Genomic DNA, 23,089 nt, shown 5'->3' on the forward strand with positions numbered 1-23,089 from the left:
GAAGCAATTATTTTAGGCCTTAAAAAGTCCATGGAGGCTTGTTCCTGGTTTCTTACTGTTCTTAGAAACCAACTGTTTTCAGAAGACTGTACCAGTAGATGAATGGCAAGCCGGTCTTTTTAGATGTTGTCAACTGAAGAATGACAAGGTTCATAAATTTGGAAAGGAGAGCTTTACATCTCATAAAGGGTTGCAGCCTGCAGGGTGGCCATCCCGACAGGCTGGGAATCATAGCTGCCAGCCAGAAGCCAGAAATAGACACATCTAGGGAATGGAAAGGGAAGAGTGATTTGTGTTGAGCAGGGTGGCCAAATATACATATTTAATAAGCTATATGAGGAGTCATGAATATTTATAAAAAGAGAAGAATATGCATGTGCAATTGAGCTTTATGCCCCCTCATGTGTCCCATGTACCAAAAATGGTGGCATTAGCATGATCCAAGGGTGGGATTTTCAGTGCTTTAATGTCAAAAGGTGAAACAGAGGTCACAGAAACCCTTACTGTACATCCTCCATAGACTGCCCAGAACCACTCCTTGGTCAGTGGTTTCTTATTAGGAAGAAATGCTGGTTGGTTGTTTTGTTGCAACCATAAAAGGGAGAGGCAGTGTCAGGCTGTAACCACCCAAGGGGTTCTTCCTGCCTGCTGCACAAATAAAGACCAGAGTATTGCAGTAAAGAAAGAGTTTAATAGACATAAGGCCAGCCATGATACATGGAAGATGGAGTTAGTACTCAGATCAATCTTGTCTAAGGCTCCTAGGTAGGGGTTTTTCAAAGGCAGTTTGGGGGAAGGGGTGGGGCTGCCAGGTAATGGGTTCTTGCTGCTGATTGGTTGGGGCAGAGATGAAATCACAGGGGGTCAAAGCTGTCCTCCTGCAGGCTGAATTCTTCTGGGGGGCACACAGGAACTGGGTTGGCAGGTCCAGGTAGAGCCCTGGATGTTAGACATGCAAAAAAACAGAAAAGATATCTCAAAAGGCCAATCTACTATAGTGATGTCATCTGCAGGAGTAGCTAGCAATCATTTATGTCTACACCTTAGCAGAATTCAGGTTCCTCTCCTCTCCCAGCCTGATGGCCTTTCATTAGCTTTAAAAAGGCACTTGAGTTTGGGGAAAAGCCTGTTATTTAAACTATAAAATAAATGTTTCTTCAAGTTAGCTCAGCCCGAAAACCCAGGAATAACTAAGGGAAAAGCGAGATGAGGGTGAGTTAGATCAGATCTCTTTTACTGTCATTATTTTCTTACTGTTATAATTTTTGCAAAGGCAGTTTCAAGACAGTTGGTTGATCAGGTGTAGAGTGAGTTTTTCCAAAGGGCTTGTTTCTGTATAACCCTTAGGGAAGAAAGCCTAAAGGACGAGAACTCAGTTTTCAAGGTTTCTCTGTGGTCCCTATGGCCAAGAGGGGGTCCATTTGGTCAGTTGCAGGTCGTAGAACTTTATTTTTTTCTCAATTCTAAATTAAGAATTAAAATTAGAATTTAGAATTAGAATTGTTTATATGCATGTATATGTGTGCATCAGGAAAAAGAGAGTCACTAACACCTAGTCATTTAAAGTTATTCTTAAAATGTCTTTTAAGGCCCAAAAGACTATACATAATCCACAAACATATACTTATATATATAATAATACACATATAACTTTATAATAGCATAATAATTAATATGACCACCATATGTGTGTGTGTGTATAGGTGTGAGGTGATGTGTGTATTAGCGTTTGACACATGGCATCTTATAGCTAGATGGTACATCAAAATCTCATTCAACACCTTCATTTTATACATTGAACAACTGAGGCATAATGAGGTTGACTGACTTTTCTGAGTTAGCCAGTGGCCCAAATGTTCTAACTCCTGCTCCAGTGCTGTCTCTAATATACCAGTTGTGTAGCTGAGTATTCACCTTTCTGAGAATTTGTACTGTTCTTTTTAAGCCTTGCAATCAAAGCAGTTTCCGGCAAAGGTCAGCTGATCCCATCAGACAACCAGCTGATGAAGGAAGATCTTGCCCTAATGCTGTTGAGAAAGAACTCTGTAACCTGAACAAAAACTGCTACCACTATGATTATAATGTAACAGGTACATGGATCATCATCTGATCACAGAGTTAAGTCCAAATCCTGTGTCTGTCAGCTCTGAAGCATTCCTGTCAGTATAGTTCATCTCTATCTGTGTGCCTTTTGGATATGCTGCTTACTTTCCCAGAAATAATTACATATTAAATGACAGAAATACTTATCTGGGTTTTTTTTTTTAGTAAACACTAAGATAGAGGAAATGAAAATGTCACACAGACACTAGCCCTTAAAGTAGGTTGTGAATATGCTGTGTTCCTACATAAGACAACCTCTCACTTTGGGAAGGGGAATCTAAAGTATTTTTGGCACAGGTATCAGATTTATTCAAAAATGTCTTTCTTTTTCAGAAGATGCTTAATTGCTAAAACATACTGGGGCAACAATTCGTGAGGTGTGGGCAGTTTATAAACATGATTAGTCAGCAATCTTAAACTTGCCAAAGATTATAAATCAATGCTATAAAAGGTGCAGGTAAAAATTGATGAGTATTTTCAGAAAAACAGGTTTATTATAAGTTGCATTTTTCCCCTAAAACTCATTTAATACCATCAAGGTGCATACTCTAGGAAAGAAAATCTTTTATTGGTTTATATGAATTGGGACAACACCAAAGCTTACTTTGGAATTTTTCCCAAGTAATTTTCACTCCGAAACAAACTCAAGAAACTGTACAAGACACATAACAGTCATATTGGTTTTCTGTTTCTTTTGGTTTTTCTCTTCAGTTTCGTTTGATGATACAAAAAAAATCAAAGTTACCTGGGACGTGCTATGTTACCCAGGGAAAGAGGTGTCTTTTATGTCTTCTTGCAAAAGACATAAAATAAGAGAATTAATAAATATGGCCAAAGTGATTTTTATCACTTTAATAAACGTATGCATTTTCTTGCATTCTAAATATGGATAAGAAATAAAATGTATGTTTTATTTGAATATAACTACACAGTTAAAGTACCATCTGTCACAATTATGATTATTTTGCTAAAAGTAATACTAAGATTTTAAATTATATTTTTATTGGGAAAAAAAGTTTTTAAGTGACATTTATCTGTAGGCCAAAGCCATTTTTACAGTGTCACCAAACGGCTAGCCATCAAGATTTTCGAGTAGACATCTGCCTTTAAGAATAATCCCTGTAGCTATGTGCAACCCCAGCAATTCCATTTTACTCCTAATATGTTCAAAGCTGGGACCCATATGCTCTGCATGGGGGGTGATTGATTATGGGGCTTTAGGAAGCAGTTGTGAATTAAATATGGGATTCAGGTCATCAGAGTTTCATTTGAAATCTGTTTCATACTTAGCCTTCTGTTCTGATGGTCTTCCCTTTTTTTCAGACTGGAGTACATGTCAGCTGAGTGAGAAGGCAGTTTGTGGAAATGGAATAAAAACAAGGATGTTGGATTGTGTTCGAAGTGATGGCAAGTCAGTTGACCTGAAATATTGTGAAGAGGTAGGTGGATTCTGTGTTATATCTTCGCGAGTAAATTCTTCCCTAATAATTTCAATTCATGCTGAGCCAAGTGACCTGTGCTCCATGCAGCTCATTGCCAGCAGATGTTTTTCTGCACTATTCACAGGCTGTTAAGTATGTTCTTGAAAAGACACAATGTCCAACACTACTGATTCCTACATATAATTTCCTGTATTTTCTTCTGCTTGGAGCCCAAAGGTATGCTAATTAGCCTATTCTGAAAGAAATGCTTGGGGAACAATAAGTAAGGTGAATAAAAGCAATAAATTTTAATCAGACTACTTATCATCTTGTAATTTGATGTGAATTTTGTGTAGTGCCTGGGACACCTGCCAAGGTCCATCATTTATTCTCTTTGTTGCTAAACATTGATCACATGTGGTTTCATAGCAGATTTTGATATTAGGATCTAATACCCAGCTGTGACCATCTAAGTACTCAGGTCTGATTAAGAGAAAGCCTCAAATTCAAACAAAGGAATGAAATCAGCCATTACTATCTTCTAGGTACAGAGAATTGTAGCTGGTATTATCTAATTGATTAAAGTAATGTCATACCTAGATGTGAGCTTCTGAAATGTGAAGAAACATAGTTGTTGTCCTTTCTTAGTTTTTATGAAGCTACACTTTATGTTGTAATAATTTTGTCTAATTTCCATACCAAAAACATGACAAATGTTGACTCTCCGTGCATCTGAGGTCCACTGGGTCAAATACCAACCAAGATAAGTGGGAGCCTCAATAGATCTGGAATAGACTAGAAGTGGTTTGTAACCTCATTAGAGTTTAGTATACACAGTCACCATGTCTTCTGTCTACACATCCTGGGGTTATTATAGCCCGCAGTAAATTGTTCCTATGCCTAGGGGAAAACTCTAAACAGAAATATTTTAATTCATTTGATATGTTTATCATGTGGACCTAACTTAACTTTCTTACATCTCTGTTCATGAGAGCAGAGCACCCACATGTATTGAAAACACAAATTTGTTTAGTTAATAAATGCCTCCTGCTATAACCTTGTAACGTTACGTAATGTATTCATTATTTAAACTTGAATAATTGGAAATTTCACACTTGAATCATTTTAGTTTTGTAACCAATAACATTGAAGCAATATAAGCATTATAAGAATAATGTCAGTATTGAGCCGGGTGGGGTGGCTTAAGCCTCTAATCCCAGCACTTTGGGAGGCTGAGTCGGGCGGATCACCTGAGGTTGAGAGTTCAGGACCAGCCTGACCAACATGGAGAAACCCCATCTCTACTAAAAATACAAAATTAGCCGGGCATGGTGGCACATGCCTGTAATCCCAGCTACTCAGGAGGCTAAGGCAGGAGAATCGCTTGAACCCAGGAGGCAGAGGGTGCCATGAGTCAAGATCGCACCATTGCACTCCAGCATGGGCAACAACAGCAAAACTCCATCTCAAAAAAAAAAAGAACATCAGTATTAATGAAGATAATGGTCATATACTGGCTGGAGAGCTTGCTGTGATCTACTTCTGGTTGATTAATATGTCCTTTTTTTTGCAAACATAAATGTACTCCTTGGTCGGAATGAAATGTAAAATAAATAACTGAGAGCTTTGCGAAAGCTGAAACCTAAGCATACATGACCAATTTTAAACCATTTCATATGATTAAAAGACAAAGCTGTAAACCGAATTCTTGATTTCTTACATCGAATATGAGTAAAAACCTGGGAAATAACTAATTTTAATTATATGGGAGCCTAGATAACTTTAAGTTTATGTGCAAATATTATAATATTTGAATGTTGCATGGCAATTAGGGACTCCTAGTTTTAACATTCTAGCAAACACTATCTTCAAGGACTTAAAATTCAACTGTGCAATCCTGCATTCAGTGCCATATCAGTAGGTAACACTTGCTGCTTCCCTAACAGCCACAAAGAAAGATGGCATTATTATCCAACAAAGAGGAAAATTAGAGTTAAACCTAACTAGCATTTATGTAGTATTTTTATCTTCAGTGTTTTTCAGACATTTACTCATTGGATACCTAGTAATTGGTTTCTTCTTTCCTATATCTTAGATCTTTGAATAGATTTCTTTTTAATTTATTTAGACACATGTTTAGGTAAATGAGAGAGTAAATTAAAAGAGAAATATGATCAATGTAAGGAAAAAAGTAGTACAAGACTAAAATGTGTAAGTGGTGGAGATGTAAGTCAGTACTAATTGAATCCTGTGATTCAAACTCTCCCCATGAAACTATTATTTACCTTAAATGTAACACTTATTTTTATCATATCACCTCAAGATTCCTATCTCCAACCTCCCATGACTTTTAAGAGGCTTTATGAGGCTTCAATTGAGTGATATGGTAAAAGTTTTCATACCAAATACTCAGCTCTGTCAAGTATTACTGGTGTAGAATATAACGGGAGTGCCTGCAGAGAGATGTATTACACAAAGCTTTGATCTGATCCTCTCTCAGTGGATAACTTAGAGCTAAGAGCTATACTTGAGACACAATGTAATGTTTCAAAATAAATTTTTGCCATTATCTGCTGTATAAATTAGAAAATATAAACTTCTCTTTCATGCAGAAATAAAAAAGGTCTTGGAAATTTCAAGAATTACTAGTTTTAAAAACTTATATTCTCCTAACAAGCTCTTACATTTTCCTATTTCTTTTTCTTTTTTTTTTTTTTTTTTTTAAGACAGAGTCTTGCTCTATTGCCCAGCCTGGAGTGCAGTGGTGCCATCTCAGCTCACTGCAACCTCCACGTCCTGGGTTCAAGCAATTCTCCTGCCTCAGCCTCCCAAGTAGCTGGGACTACAGTCATGCACCACCAATCCCAGCTAATTTTTATATTTTTTTTAGTAGAGGTGAGGTTTCTCGATGTTGGCCATCATGCTCTCAGGTGATCCGCCCACCTCGGTCTCCCAAAGTGCTGGGATTACAGGCATGAGCCACAGCACCGGCTGACATTTTCCTATTTCAATGCTACTTTGTACCATAGAGATTTTAAATGTCGGAATATACAGTAGAAGAATTTGAAACCTCATCTTCTATTTTTAAAGCAGAATATTTAAATAAGTAATGGAACCCAAATGCCAATAAAATGGCACAACATTATTATCTGATGAGAAGGTTTGACACCAACATAACTGAATTATACCACAGTTGAGTTTTAGAAGTGAAAATCTTTGTTTTAAAAAATGCACATAAAATATTCATAATCAAAAAAACTCTGGCGACCCATATTTCTTTAAAAGATAGCTGATGTTTTATATTATTTCAATACATGATATCACTAGTTTTGAGTATGAATTTATGTTTAGAACCTTTTCCTTTTGCTTTTCAGTTTAAGATATGTAAAAATAAATAATATCTCTAAGATACAGTAGTTGTAGATCAAAATATTGATGATATTAGTTTTTACTTAATGGAAAGTATTTATGCTTATATTTATTTGTTCCTCATTTAGGGAAATTCAACCAATTTGGAGGTTAAATCTACTTTTTTTCGTTGCTTATTGAAAACACTCAAACAATACATAAGTATAGATTCAATGGGCCCCTTCTTTCATCCTGTGCCTCTAACTTACACTCTCCTAGGTCAAACCACTTTATACTTTTAATAGTTTGGATGTTTGTCCTCCAGGTAACATTTTATTCTGTTATGTGGCTTGCTTTTTCTCCCTCCCCCTCTTCTCTCTTGTCACCTCGTTCTCTGGCTCCCTCCCCCAATTTAGAATATACATCCTGATCTACCTCTGTTCTTCCAGCTTGGCTTGGAGAAGAACTGGCAGATGAACACGTCCTGCATGGTGGAATGCCCTGTGAACTGTCAGCTTTCTGATTGGTCTCCTTGGTCAGAATGTTCTCAAACATGTGGCCTGACAGGTTTGTTTGTACCATAACTTATATTAGGCTAATGGTCAAGGAATATGAAATAAAATATCCCTCTTGCTTTAACTCATATCAGATAATCTTCAGAAAGGTTGGATTGGTTGTCTTTCTTTCCAAAACATCTAAGCCTTACTTGTTCCTGGATCGCCTCGGGAGATATCACTGTGATGCCTTCTCCCAATGAGATACATGCTTGCAAAACCATAACATATATTAAAGTTGCATCACTTTGTATCTCTTAAAGGAAAAATGATCCGAAGACGAACAGTGACCCAGCCCTTTCAAGGTGATGGAAGACCATGCCCTTCCCTGATGGACCAGTCCAAACCCTGCCCAGTGAAGCCTTGTTATCGGTGGCAATATGGCCAGTGGTCTCCATGCCAAGTGCAGGTATCAAATCTCAAGTTGTAAGGAAGTGTGTACTCTATCTGCAGAGACTTTATCTGCAGGAAAACAGATAAAAATAATGTGTTAGAAATATGTTTCAGAGCTCACAGATGACAGGCTTCTTAAAATTTGTATGTACCTTGCCATTTTATAACCATTTAATTAGTTTTGATAATAAAAACTCCATGCCCTATATTTTTTAAGTCATTTGGAGACTGATTCATTTTAATGAAAATTTATTTTCCTGTCTTTAGCTAGGAAACAAATTGTTCAATGTATGCTTTATTGCTAGTGCTCTGTAGGGCTTCTTCCCTAGGGTTTCAAATCCTTCTCTAAATGTTCATAAATCAAAGTCAATGGTGCAGAGATAACTAAGTGATGAGCTCTCTAATGCAGTATTTCTCTTTTTCTAATTAGTTATTTCTTCCTCCATTCCAGGAGGCCCAGTGTGGAGAAGGGACCAGAACAAGGAACATTTCTTGTGTAGTAAGTGATGGGTCAGCTGATGATTTCAGCAAAGTGGTGGATGAGGAATTCTGTGCTGACATTGAACTCATTATAGATGGTAATAAAAACACGGTTCTGGAGGAAACCTGCACCCAGCCTTGCCCAGGTAACAACGGCAAAGGAGAATTCATATTCTTTTTTCCTAGAAAAAGGGCCATGAAGGGGTTGCATATAAAGTATAAGTTACAGGATGTCAACAGTCTTCTTATTCAGTAATATCTATGCCAACAGCTCAACACTATGCCTGTGGGGAATGGGATGCTGTCTCATTACTGCCAGGTAGGGGTGAAGTCCAGGTCTCCCATGTGGCCTCTCAACACCCTCTGGAGTTTTAACATTTGTAGGAGATGGTATTTAAGGCCTTAAGCCCATGCTCCACAGAAAAGGTATGAAATAAAAGATGAGAAAATAAGGACAAAACATAACCTATTAGGGATTTCCAGAAGAGAGAAAGAGAGGCCAATGTTTAAACACATAATGGCTAAAAGCAGATTAAGTCCTCATAATAACAGCTTACCCTGGGTCCAGGGTAGAATGAACAACAAACTCATACCTAGATAAATGTAGTTAAAACATAAAATATAGAAAAATAATTAGTAAAGTCTTCAGTAAAAACATAAAATATAGAAAAATAATTAGTAAAGTCTTCAGTAAGAAAAAAACAGATTATCTACAACTGGAAGACAAAATAGCAGTATGGAGGAAACTATTGAAAGATATTATTCAGATTTAGTGTTAGACACAATGGGTGCATGCACTAAAAGTAGAAAGAAAATTTTGTATATCAAATAGTATGGGAAAAGTGGCAGACAGTGATAAGCTAATATTTATGAATGTGGGCTTGATGCAGAGAATTGTAGAGGAAATTTAACGTCAAAATATGCCAGAAAACCCATCCTTTAAAAAGATATAGATAGGGGCAACAATTTATTAGTGGACTGGAAATGAACAGATTGAAAATGAATTACCTGTATTTTATCCCTAAGTGGAAAATTTGTATTCTCCCAATTTGCTTATAATTATGATTTTAAAATTGCATCTCTTTTACAATATTTTCTTTTGAATATGACCTCAAAATATTAAAAATTAAGAATTTGGCAAAATAATGGGGCATAAAACACATTTTCTATATAAAAGGATGTGATTTAAGAAAATTTTAAAAGTGGATAACATATATCAACAAAAATTTGTAAATGGGATTGAGTCCCTAAAACCTGGAAAAACTGACATGGGTTAGCTATTTATTCGCTCATTGAGTTACTTATTCCTTCATAAAAAAAAAATCATTTGAGATGATAAAAATGGTAGGGTATAGTTTAAGATGAACTGAATGAAATTGAACAGTAAATAAAATAACCCTGATAGGGGTTATTTTGAGGACAAGCCCCCTAGACTCTGAAAATATCCAACTATTGTATTGATCTTTGCACACATGGATATTTTCATCTACTTCAGGTCAAGAACTAAACTATTTTTAAAAACCAAAAATCTGAATAGCAGCTCCTTCTCAATGAGTGTAAAGGTTCAGCTATGCAAGGTGAATAAGTTCTAGAGATCCGTTGTAAGACATAGTGCCTGTAGTTAACAATACTGTATTGTATACCTAAAAATGTGTTAAGTGGGTAGATCTCATGTTAAACGGTCTTATCACAATAAAAAATAAAATAGAATAAAATAAAATTTAAAAATAAAGTAAAAGAAAATCTGACTTTCTAAAGCCAGGCGAAGTGTTGCTGCCAACAACCTTTTGCTGATCCAGAAATTCCCCTTTGATTTCCTGCTACTGAAACTAGTCTGATATCATTTAAGATCTCACACACAATTCAATAAAATCATTTCGCTTCACTGCAGACCCAGCCTAAGACTGTGGCAGCAGGTGACAGCTCCAGGCAGGGCCAAGGACCAAACCTTTGGACCTTGATGTACTGAATGGCCATAGAGGCAACAAAAAGTGACCCTTGGCTAAACGTTGTAAGGCCTACTTTTCCAAAACCAAATCTCCAGCACCAGTAATAGGATTGTTGTGACATTCACACCATTGAGCAGAACAGGCATCTTGTCAGACTGTGGTATATGCCTTACTATGGACACTCCCCACGTGATTTCATTATACTTCCTGCAGCACACTCACTCATTCATTCGACTGTTATTTGTCAAATGTAATTACAGGTCAGGCCCTGGACTCGAGGTCAGAGATGCAGTGAAGACCAACAGACTCTGAACTTTTACAGCTTACTTTCTAATGGAAAGAACAATTGCTCATCTAATAGTGACATAATATATAAGATTATAATTTGTGGTAAATGATGTGAAGGAAAATTGCAGGATCCCATGATAACATAGAGCAAACACATTGTTTTAATTAAAGTAATTGCAAATCTAGGAGAAGGCTGCTCTTCTCTTCTGAATTACAATCTATTCATTTCAGTTCCTCTCTTGCTAGTTTTCTCTAATGATGGGTTTTGAAAGCTGGCAATATGTGAACTAATAAGCTTTAAAGAGTAGAATACTGAATTAGGAAATACATTTCATGCGTTTAATTGTCATATCTTTGGCAGGCATAGGGTAAGTTTATTGTTATCACAATGGTTTACATGGTCAAAATTGAAAAGTGTGTTTAGAACAAGGGAGTATCTCACTCTCATTTGCTGTTATTAAATCTTTGAAGCCTGACATGTATTACTTAGGGGTGATAATTACATAACTCACAGACTATCATTAAAAGATTTATTATGTTTTGTTGCAAAATAAATGATGCTAAATGTGGATTGCCACAAAGATAAAGCCTACTGGTGAAAAGGTATGTTTTCTTTCCATGTAATTTTCAATCACTGAGGTGAAATTTTATTACATTCATATTGACAGGAATTTTTTTAACTTTAGCAGTTTTCCTACATAATTAAAAACTGAGTAACTCCAAAGTGACATTTCCTAGGAAATAAAAGTGTTTCTAAAACTTTCTCAGACTACTTAGAAATTCTTTCTAGTTTCTTTTTCCTTTGCATTTCCAAAATTAACTAGAACTTTCTGTACTTCAGGAGTACCAACTACATTCTTTAATAAAGGCCTACAAAAATCACTCCATTTTGCTATTATGTATATATATGTTAGTCTATAATTCATGTCTTACCAGGACTTTTTAGGCATGACACAAAAAGTTTTTCCATTAATCAGATCTCCAGGCAACTTTCTGCTAATACCAGTCACCTTCAGCATAATATAAGGCAATATGAATTATTCATATGACCTGGCTAGAATAAATAAGTGATAAGAAACCCTTGTGAATTTGTGTCTATCATAATTGACTGTGTACTCTGAAAAGTATCACTAAGCAGTCACTCTGAAGAATGGATGGGTTAATGGAAAGGGTGTATTTCATAAAATCTTTTCTGTTCTTAAAATGGCTAAAGATTTTGGAAGCATGGATGCACTATGGCCCAGCAATTGCACTCCTGGGTACATACCCAACAGAAATGCATATATAAGTTCATCAAAAGACTTGTACTGAAATGTTTACAATAACATGATAGGAAAAATTTACAACTCCCCACATGCCCATCAATAGTAGAATGGATATCTAAATTGTGATATATTCACACAATGGAAAGTTGTACCAATGAAGAAATTAGAACTTCATAAATGTATGATGGATCTCACAAACATAAATGAGAGAAAGAAGCCAGACACAAAAATGTACATATGGTATGATTTCATATATCACACAAGGGAGGGTTTTGAGATCCTGAGAATGTTTTATTCCTTGATTTGGGTGTTGATCACATGGTTATATAATCAGATTATCAAAATTCAGCTATCTGTGCATCTGTGATATGTGATCATTTTACATGTTTGTTATCCTTCAATAAATAATTATTTTAAAGAGAAGTTGATTGAGGATGTAGATCAGAGGAAATAGCGAGCATTATTTCCAGTACTGCGACTGCTCAGTTGTCTCTCTCACCTCCACTCTTCTGGGAAGAAATAGGAATGAAAACATAAAACCAGCTCTGTCAGCCTTTGACTTCAAACTTTTTCAAAATTGTGTTTTGAAGACTAATTCTGTTTATATTTAGGCTTTCTTTGAGTGTAACTCATGTGTAATAAACCACTTTACTATGATAATGACAAGAATGGTAGTAGGTTTTGATCAAATATTTGTTGTATCCTAAGAAGAGGTGAATTCTGGTGGATGAGCTACTGTCAGCCACAATTTACCTTTGATATCATTAGGCAACACATAGACCAGTAATAGCCATACAGAAAATAACAATATATATACAAAGTTATACAATTACAAATTTATAAATATTAAATGCTTATTTAAATCTTATAAATATTATGTGTTACTGGGATACCTAAAAACATTGCCCACTGGGGTTGGAATTAAAATGATTATTGGGCTGGCTTTTCTCTGTAGATATGGGTGTAAATTACAAATCTGTGTTTTACAGGTGACTGTTATTTGAAGGACTGGTCTTCCTGGAGCCTGTGTCAGCTGACCTGTGTGAATGGTGAGGATCTAGGCTTTGGTGGAATACAGGTCAGATCCAAAGCAGTGATTATACAAGAACTAGAGAATCAGCATCTGTGCCCAGAGCAGATGTTAGAAACAAAATCATGTTACGGTAAGTGCTACCATTCATATACTCTATCTTAAGCAAAAGCATAAGATTAAAAAAAAATAGTCTGTTAAAAATAAACAAATTTGGCCATGTGCGGTGGCTCACACCTGTAATCCCAACACTTTGGGAGGCCTAGGTGGGTGGATCACCTGAGGCCAGGAGTTGTGAGACCAGCCTGGCCGACATGGCCAAACCCCAACTCTACCAAAAAAAAAAATTATGCATGGTGTCAGGCTCCTGTAATCCAAGCTACTCCTGAGGCAGGAGAATCACTTGATCCCAGGAGGCAGAGGCTGCAGTGAGCTGAGATTGCACCACTGCACTCCAGCCTGGGCAACAAGTGAAATTCCGTCTCAAAAATAAATAAATAAATAATTTAAAAATTTACTCAGATGTCACTTAAGGCTGAGGACTAAAGTAAGGAGAAGATTCTGAATTCTAAAGATTGGAAAGATGGAAAATCCTGCCACCCTTCATAAATAAGATGTGAGTTTTGCAAAAATGTTTCCCAGTTTTATGAGCTCAAGAAGGCTGAGATAATTAGGAGCACATTATTTGTACACTTATAACAATTATGATCAGGTAGGAGTCTAACAATCTTCAATTTATTTAAATCAAATGACAGAATTAAATAAAAATTACAAATCCACAGCAAAGTGTGATATTTTACTATATTTTTTCAAATGGATAAATCAAATTATTGGTAAAAATTGATTTTAATCTAAATTTTACTTAGAACATATATAAACATCTATGTTTATATGTCTGTGTGAATGTATACACACATAGAATCATTCACTCAATGTAAGCAATACATCTTCAAGAATCACAGCATTAAATGTCGTAGTTTGGGAAACAACACACGAAGACTCGAAAACAAAAGAATTGCAAAAGAATTGCTATTTGGTAGAGGGTGTGGGGTCAACAAACAACCCTTAATGCTGCTTATGTTCTGAAATAAGTAATATGACATAGTAGCAAGTAGGAGACAAAACATCACCTTTCTTACTGAAAAGTAGGAGACAAAAGCTTAAAGTGTTGGAAAAGAATACTTGCAGTAAAAACCAAATGGGCTAGATGACTTAGCCCAAGAATTAGATAGAATTACCTGCTCTGTCAATTTGATCTTCCTAAATTTATCAACTAGGTAAAACACTCCATATGCCAGCACAGGATAAGTAAAGAGTAAAGAAAGGTCAAAAGTTACAATAAATAAAATAATTCCCAAGGCAAGAAAGAAAAGTATTCACTCCAAAATGACAAGGAAATAAAATTAGGAATCAATAGAACAATGACAAAAGAGATATCCACACGCACACCTTAGAGTGTAGAATCATACTTCTAAGGCATCATCCAGCAAATGTTATACGGGATGCAGCAAAGAAGTACTAGAGGAGATCTTGAAGCTTTAAATGCTTCTATAGAAGGGAGAAAAGTTAAAAATGAACTAAACATTCAACTGAATAAATTCTTTTTAAATTATACTTTAAGTCTTAAGGTACATGTGCACAACATGCAGGTTTGTTACATATGTATACATGTGCCATGTTGGTGTGCTGCACCCATTAACTCGTCATTTACATTAGGTATATCTCCTAATGCTATCCCTCCCCTCTCCCCCAACCCCACAACAGGCCCCAGTGTGTGATGTTCCCCTTCCTGTGTCCAGCTGTTCTCATTGTTCAATTCCCACCTGTGAGTGAGAACATGCAGTGTTTGGTTTTTTGTCCTTGCGATAGTTTGCTCAGAATGATGGTTTCCAGCTTCATCCATATCCCTACAAAGAACATGAACTCATCCCTTTTTATGGCTGCATAGTATTCCATGGTGTATATGTGCCACATTTTCTTAATCCAGTCTATCATTGTTGGACATTTGGGTTGGTTCCAAGTCTTTGCTATTGTGAATAGTGCCGCAATAAACGTATGTGTGCATGTGTCTTTATAGCAGCATCATTTATAATCCTTTGGGTATATACCCAGTAATGGGATGGCTGGGTCAAATGGTATTTCTAGTTCTAGATCCTTGAGGAATCGTCACACTGTCTTCCACGATAGTTGAACTAGTTTACAGTCCCACCAACAGTGTAAAAGTGTTCCTATTTCTCCACATCCTCTCCAGCACCTGTTGTTTCCTGATTTTTTAATGATCGCCATTCTAACTGGTATGAGATGGTATCTCATTGTGGTTTTGATTTGCATTTCTCTGATGGCCAGTGATAATGAGCATTTTTTCATGAGTCTCAACTGAATAAATTTTTAAGAAAAGTAAAAAGGAAATGGAATGCAACCAACATGGATGAGTATAAATTCAGTGAGACAGAAAATAAATAATCAACAAAACCAATAGATTGTTTTTAGAGCAAACTGACAAAATAGACCAGCTCATGGCAAATTCAGTGAAGAAGAAAAAAAAAGCAAAGTCTTCATTACCATAAATAAAATAAAGTTTAGAAAAATAGAATATAATTCTGTGAATAGTTTTTTCTAACAAAAGTAAAAATGTCAAGATAATTTAGAAGGTTATATTTTATCAAGAGTAATGAAAAACCTACACCATATTTTCAAACCTATGAAATACATACTCACATATGCACACAAACTAAAACTTAAATGGCTTTAATTATGAGTTTTCCCAAAATTTAAAGAAACAGACAACTCTTTGTTGAGATTTGATCAGGCTGGTGGGAAAAATATCAGTTATGATAGCCACAAAACCCTTTTGGAAGGCCTGAGGGTTTTCACATGACTTTGGTAATAGACCTGGCGGAAGGCAGCCTAGTCCCATTACCTTTAGTTAAATAGATTAGAGTAGCAAACAACGGGATGTGAGGAAGTTATCTAGTTAGCTTGTTTACCCATGTGGTCTCAAGACGAGCCTTTGATACATGCTTTTTACTCTAGAAGTCCACAATGTCAATTACCCTCTAATGGCATTGACTCAAGCTTTTGTTAACTAATAAATGTGAGTCTCCCTCACTGATTAGGGCTGGCCGCAGTGACAAACCTCTCTTGGTGTGTAGATGGTCAGACACTCAGCAGGACCGGCAAAAGATAATATCTGTGTGTCAGTGTACGTTTTATTCATCCATCGCTGGGGTCAGGGTCTGCAGGCAGACCCCCGAAGCTAATGCCCTCTTGTGAGGAGCAATACCTCAACTCCTATTTATGTGAAATCTTTTTTTTATAAGAACATATTCTTTTTTTAATTTGAATTACATTTAGTTTCTTTTTTTAATTATACTTTAAGTTCTGGGGTACATGTGCAGAACATGCAGGTTTGTTACATAGGTATACATGGTGATTTGCTGCACCCATCAATCCATCATCTATTTCATCTACTTTAGGTATTTCTCCTAATGCTATCCCTCCCCTAGCCCCTACCCTCGACAGGCCCCAGTGTGTGATGTTCCCCTCCCTGTGTCCATGTGTTCTCATTGTTCATCTTCCAATTATGAATGAGAACATGCAGTGTTTGGTTTTCTGTTTCTGTGTTAGTTTGCTGAGAATGAGAGTTTCCAGGTTCATCCATGTCCCTGCAAAGGACATGAACTCATCCTTTTTTATGGCTACATACTATTCCATGGTGTATATGTGCCACATTTTCTTCATCCAGTCTATCATTGATGAGCATTTGGGTTGGTTCCAAGTCTTTGCTATTGTGAACAGTGCTGCAGTAAATATAAGTGTGCATGTGTCTTTATAATAGAATGATTTATAATCCTTTGTGTATATACCCAGTAATGGGATTGCTGGGTCCAATGATATTTCTCGTTCTAGATCCTTGAGGAATCACCATGCTGTGTTCCAGAATGGTTGAACTAATTTACAGTCCCACCAGCAGTGTAAAAGCATTCCTATTTCTCCACATCCTCTCTAGCATCCATTGTTTCCTGACTTTTAAATGATCACCATTCTAACTGGTGTGAGATGATATCTCATTGTGGTTTTGATTTGCATTTCTCTAATGACCAGTGTTGATGAGCTTTTTTTCATGTTTGTTGGCCGCATAATGTCTTCTTTTGAGAAGTGTCTGTTCATATTCTTCACCCACTTTTTCATGGGGTTGTTGTTTTCTTGTAAATTTATTTAAGTTCTTTTTAGATTCTGGATATTAGCCCTTTGTCAGATGGATATATTGCAAAATTTTTCTCCCAATCAGCAGGTTGCCTGTTCACTCTGATGATAGTTTCTTTTGCTGTGCAGAAGCTCTTTAATTAGATCCCATTTGTCAATTTTGGCTTTTGTGGCCATGGCTTTTGGTGTTTTGGTCATGAAGTCTTTGCCCATGCCTGTGTCCTGAATGTTATTGCCTAGGTTTTCTTCTATGGTTTTTACGGTTTTAGGTCTTGGGTTTACGTCTTTAATCCATCTTGAGTGAATTTCTGTACAAGGTGTAAGGAAGGGGTCTGGTTTCAGTTTTCTGCGTATGGCTAGCCAGTTTTCCCAACACCATTTATTAAATAGGGAATCCTTTTCCCATTGCTTTTGTCAGGCTTGTCAAAGATCAGATGGTTGTAGATGTGTGTTATTATTTCTGAGGCCTCGGTAGTGTTCCATTGGTTTATATATCTGTTTTGGTACCAGTACCATGCTGTTTTGGTTACTGTAGCCCTGTGGCTGTGGGTTTGACATAAATAGCTCTTATATTTTGAGATACGTTCCATCAATACCTAGTTTATTGAGAGTTTTTAGCATGAAGGGGTGTTGAATTTTGTCAAAGGCCTTTTCTGCATCTATTGAGATAATCATGTGGTTTTCGTCATTGGTTCTATTTATGTGATGGGTTACGTTTATTGATTCACATATGTTGAACCCACCTTGCATCCCAGGGATGAAGCCGACTTGATCATGGTGGATAAGCTTTTTGATGTGCTGCTGGATTCGGTGTGCCAGTATGTGATTGTGGATTTTCGCATCAATGTTCATCAGGGATATTGGCCTGAAATTCGTTTTTCTTTATTGTGTCTCTGCCAGGTTTTGGTATCGGGATGATGGTGGCCTCATAAAATGAGTTAGGGAGGAGTCCCTCTTTTTATATTGTCTGGAGTAGTTTCAGAAAGAATGGTACCAGCTCCTCTTTGTACCTCTGGTAGAATTTGGCTGTGGATCTGTCTGGTCCTGGGCTTTTCGTGGTTGGTAGGCTACTAATTACTGCCTCAATTTTAGAACTTGTTATTGGTCTCTTCAGGGATTCGACTTCCTCCTGGTTTAGTCAAGGGAGGGAGTATGTTTCCAGGAATTTCTCTCTTCTAAATTTTCTAGCTTATTTGTGTAGAGGTGTTTATAGTATTCTCTGATGGTGGTTTGTATTTCTGTGGGATCAGTGGTGATATCCCCTTTATCATTTTTTATTGAATCTATTTGATTCTTCTCTCTTTTCTTCTTTCTTAGTCTGGCTAGCCATCTATCTAAATTGTTGATCTTTTCAAAAAACCAGCTCCTTGACTGATTTTTTTTAAGGGTGTTTCATGTCTCTATCACCTTCAGCTCTGCTCTTAGTTATTTCTTGAGTTCTGCTAGCTTTTGAATTTGTTTACTCTTGCTCTAGTTCTTTTAATTGTGATGTTAAGGTATTGATTTTAGATCTTTCCTGCTTTCTCCTGTGAGCATTTAGTGCTATAAATTTCCCTCTAAACACAGTTTTAGCTGTGTGCCAGAGATTCTGATATGTTGTGTCTTTGAACTCATTGGTTTCAAATAACTTACTTATTTCTGCCTTAATTTTGTTATGTACCCAGTAGTCATTCAGGAGCAGGTTGTTCAGTTTCCATGTAGTTGAGCGGTTTTGAGTGAGTTTCTTAATCCTGAGTTCTAATTTGATTGCACTGTGTCTGAGAGACTGTTTATGATTTCCGTTCTTTTGCATTTGCTAAGGAGTGTTTTACCTCCAACTATGTGGTCCATTTTAGAAAAAATGCAACGTGGTGCTGAGAAGACTGTATATTCTGGGCCGGGCACGGTGGCTCATGCCTGTAATCCCAGCACTTTGGGAGGCCGAGGTGGGCAGATTACAAGGTCAGTAGTTTGACCTGTAATCTGGCCAATATGGTGAAACCCCATCTCTACTAAAAATACAATAATCAGCTGGACATGGTGGCAGGTGCCTGTAGTCCCAGCTACTTGGGAGGCTGAGGCAGGAGAATCACCTTAACCTGGGAGGTGGAGGTTGCAGTGAGCCGAGATAGTGCCACTGCACTACAGCCTGGGTGACAGAGTGAGAGAGATTCTGTCTCAAAAAAGAAAAAAAAAAGAATGCATATTCTGTTGATTTAGGGTGGAGAGTTTTGTAGGAGTCTATTAGATCTCCTTGGTCCACAGCTTAGTTCAAGTCCTGAATATCCTTATTAATTATCTGTCTCATTGATTTGTCTAATATTGACAATGGGGTGTTAAAGTCTCCCACTAGTATTTTGTGGGAGTCTAACTCTCTTTGCAAGTCTCTAAGGACTTGCTTTATGAATCTGGGCGCTCCTGCATTGGGTGCATCTATATTTAGGATAGTTAGCTCTTCTTGTTACATTTATCCCTTTACCATATGTAATGCCCTTCTTTGTCTCTTTTGATCTTTGTTGGTTTAAAGTCTGTTTTATCAGAGACTAGGATTGTAACCCCCACTTTTTTTTTGCTTTCCATTTGCTTGGTAAATATTCCTCCATTTTAAGCCTATGTGTATCTTTGCACATGAGATGGGTCACCTGAATACAGCCCACCAATGGGTTTTGACTCTTTATCCAATTTGCCAGTCTGTGTCTTTTAATTGGGGCATTTGGCCCATTTACATTTAAGGTTAATATTGTTATATGTGAATTTGATCATGTCATTGTGATCCTTGCTGGTTATTTTGCCCATTAGTTGATGCAGTTTCTTCATAGTGTCAATAGTCTTTACAATTTGGTATGTTTGTGCTGGGTCTGTCCTACAGACCCTGGCCAACCAATGAATGAAATGAGTACTCGGACACAGGAATGCAGTGTAAGAGCAGCTAGGGGTCTGCCTGGCTCTAGTTGCCAAAGTGCAGCCCCGAGAAGCTGGGGCTGCATGCTTTTATTCAGTGTAGGCATGATGCCAAAAGCCTGGAGCAAACACAATCTGTGGGTAACTAACATTTATTGTTCCCCTTTCAAGGAACATCATGTGTGGATGATCAAAGATCGGTTCCTGGTCAATACAAGTAAACAAGCCTGTTTAAGATAAATTCCCCTACACTCCCTTGTACCTACTCCTTGCCCTCTGCCTCAGGGTCAGAGAACAGCTGCCTTTGGCTATTCTCCCCCAAAGCCAGGCAGAGCCTTCGCACCTTTCAGAAGGCCTGCTCCTTTCCCTATAGTTTCTCCCACCACTCTGACTGATCTACATGTTTGCAGTGGCTGGTACCAGTTTTTTCTTTCAATATTGAATGTGCCCTTTAGGAACTCTTGCAGGCCTCGTGGTGACGAAATCTCTCAGCATTTGCTTGTCTGTAAAGGATTTTATTTCTCCTTTGCTTATGAAGCTTTGGCTGGATGTGAAATTATGGATTAAAAATTCTTTAAGAATGTTGAATTTTGGATCCCAATCTCTTCTGGCTTGTAGGATTTCTGCAGAGGGACCCACTGTTAGTCTGATGGGCTTCCCTTTGTGGGTAACCTGACCTTTCTCTCTGGCTGCCCTTAACATTTTTTTCCTTCATTTCAACCTTTGTGAATCTGATGATTATGTGTCTTGGGGTTGCTCTTCTCGAGGAGTATCTTTGTGGTGGTCTTTGTATTTCCTGATTTTGAATGTTGGCCTGTCTTGCTAGGTTGGGGAAATTCTCCTGGATAATATCCTGAAGAGTGTTTTCCAACTTGGTTCCATTCTCCCCATCACTTTCAGGTACATCAATCAAAGGTAGATTTGGTCTTATCAAAGGTAGATTTGGTCTTTTCACATAGTACCATATTTCTTGGAGGCTTTGTTTGTTCCTTTTTATTCTTTTCTCTCTAATCTTGTTTTACTTTATTTCATTAAATTGATCTTCAATCTCTGATATTGTTTCTTCTGCTTTATCGATTTGGCTATTGATACTTGTGTATGCTTCACGAAATTTTTGAGCTGTGTTTTTCAGCTCCATCAGGTCATTTATGCTGTTATCTAAACTGATTATTCTTATTAGCAATTCGTCTAACCTTTTTTCAAGGTTCTTAGCTTCCCTGCATTCTGTTAGAACATGCTCCTTTAGCTCAGAGGAGTTTGTTATTACCCACCTTCTGAAGGCTACTTCTGTCAGTTTGTCAAACTGATTCTTCATCCAGTTTTGTTCCCCTGCTGGTGAAGAGTTGTGATACTTTGGAGGAGAGGAAGCATTTGGGTTTTTGGATTTTCAGACTTTGTGTGCTGGTTTTTCCTTGTCTTCATGGATTTATCTGCCTTTGATGTTGGTTACCTTCAGATGGGGTCTCTGAGTGGACATCCTTTTTTATTGAGGTTAATGCTATTCCTTTCTGTTTGATAGTTTTTCTTATAACAGTCAGGACCCTCTGCTGCAGGTCTGCTGGAGTTTTCTGGAGGTCCACTCCAGACCCTGTTTGCCTGGATATCACCAACAGAGGCTGCAGAACAGCAAAGATTGCTGCCAGTTACTTCCTCTAAAAGCTTTGTCCCAGAGAGGCACCTGCCAGATGCCAGCCAGAGCTCTCCTGTATGAGGCATCTGTCAACCCCTGCTGAGAGGTGTCTCCCAGTCAAAGACACAGGGGTCAGAGGGGTCAGGGACCCACTTCAGGAGAGAGTATGACCGTTAGCAGAGGTCAAACACTGTGCTGTGAGATCTACTGCTCTCTTCAGAGCCATCAGGCAGGGATGTTTAATTCTGCTGAAGCTGCACCCACAACTGCCCCTTCCCCCAGGTGCTCTATCCCAGGGAGACGGGAGTTTGATCTATAAGCCCCTGACTGGGGCTGCTGCCTTTCTTTCAGAGATGCCCTGCTCAGGGAGAAGGAATCTAGAGAGGCAGTCTGGCTACAAGGGCTTTGCAGAGCTGTGGTGGGCTCTGCCCAGTTCAAACTTCCTAGCAGCTTTGTTTACACTGTGAGGAGAAAACTGCCTACTCAAGCCTCAATAATGGTATACACCCCTTCTCCCACCAAGCTTGAGAGTCACAGGTCATCTTCAGACTGCTGTGCCGGCAGTGAGAATGTCAAGCCAGTGGATCTTAGCTTGCTGAGTTCTGTGGGGGTGGGATCCACTGAGTTAGACCACTCAGCTCCCTGGCTTCAGCCCCCTTTCCAGGGGAGTGAACGGTTCTGTCCTGCTGGTGCTCCAGGCCCCATTGGGGTATGAAAAAAAACTCTTGCAGCTAGCTTGGTGTCTGCCCAAACAGCCACCCAGTTTTGTGCTTGAAACCCAAGGCCCCGGTGGTGTAGGCACCCGAGGGAATCTCCTGGTCTGTGGGTTGCAAAGACCATGAGAAAAGCATAGTATCTGGGCCGGAATGCACCATTCCTCATGGCTTCCCTTGGCTAGGGGAGAGAGTTCCCTGACCCCTTGCACTTCCCAGGTGAGGCAACACCCCACCCTGCTTCAGCTCACCCTCCATGGGCTGCACTTACTGTCCAGTCAGTCCCAATGAGATGAGCCAGGTACCTCAGTTGGAAATGCAGAAATCACCCACCTTCTGCATCAACCTCACTGGAAGCTGCAGACTGGCACTGTTCCTATTTGGCCATCTTGGATCCAGGATCTCCCTATGTGAAAACTTAAAAAAAAAAGTTGAGATTCTGGGCAAGATGGCCAAATAGGAACAGCTCTGGTCTGCAGCTCCCAGCAAGATCAATGCAGAAGACAGGTGATTTCTGCATTTCCAACTGAGGTACCCAATTAATTTCATTGGGACTCACTGGACAGTGGGTGCAGCCCATGGAGGTCAAGCTGAAGCAAAGTGGGGCATTGCCTCACCTGGGGAGTGCAAGGGGTCAGGGATTCCTTGCCCTAGCCAAGGGAAGCTGTGAAAGACTGTGAATGGTGTACTCCAGCCCAGATACATCGCAGTCTTTGCAACCCACAGACCAAGAGATTCCCTCTGGTGCCTATGCCACCAGGGCCCTGGGTTTCAACCACAAAACTGGGTGGCAATTTGGGAAGACACCTAGCTAGCTGCAGGAGCTTTT

General features: G+C 38.3%; 1 protein-coding gene across 1 annotated transcript in view; it reads left to right on the forward strand.

Annotated features, from left to right (window-relative positions):
* The window catches only part of THSD7A (thrombospondin type 1 domain containing 7A), a 481,161-nt gene that overhangs the window by 438,872 nt on the left and 19,200 nt on the right, over window positions 1-23,089 (forward strand). The window contains exons 18-23 of the mRNA XM_002818197.5: window positions 1,946-2,090; window positions 3,427-3,542; window positions 7,322-7,439; window positions 7,690-7,835; window positions 8,271-8,445; window positions 12,791-12,964. Of these exons, the coding sequence (XP_002818243.3) occupies window positions 1,946-2,090; window positions 3,427-3,542; window positions 7,322-7,439; window positions 7,690-7,835; window positions 8,271-8,445; window positions 12,791-12,964 (874 nt within the window). The remainder of the gene's footprint in view (window positions 1-1,945; window positions 2,091-3,426; window positions 3,543-7,321; window positions 7,440-7,689; window positions 7,836-8,270; window positions 8,446-12,790; window positions 12,965-23,089) is intronic.

This window comes from Pongo abelii, chromosome 6 (genome assembly GCF_028885655.2).
Source record: "Pongo abelii isolate AG06213 chromosome 6, NHGRI_mPonAbe1-v2.0_pri, whole genome shotgun sequence".
NCBI lineage: Eukaryota > Metazoa > Chordata > Mammalia > Primates > Hominidae > Pongo > Pongo abelii.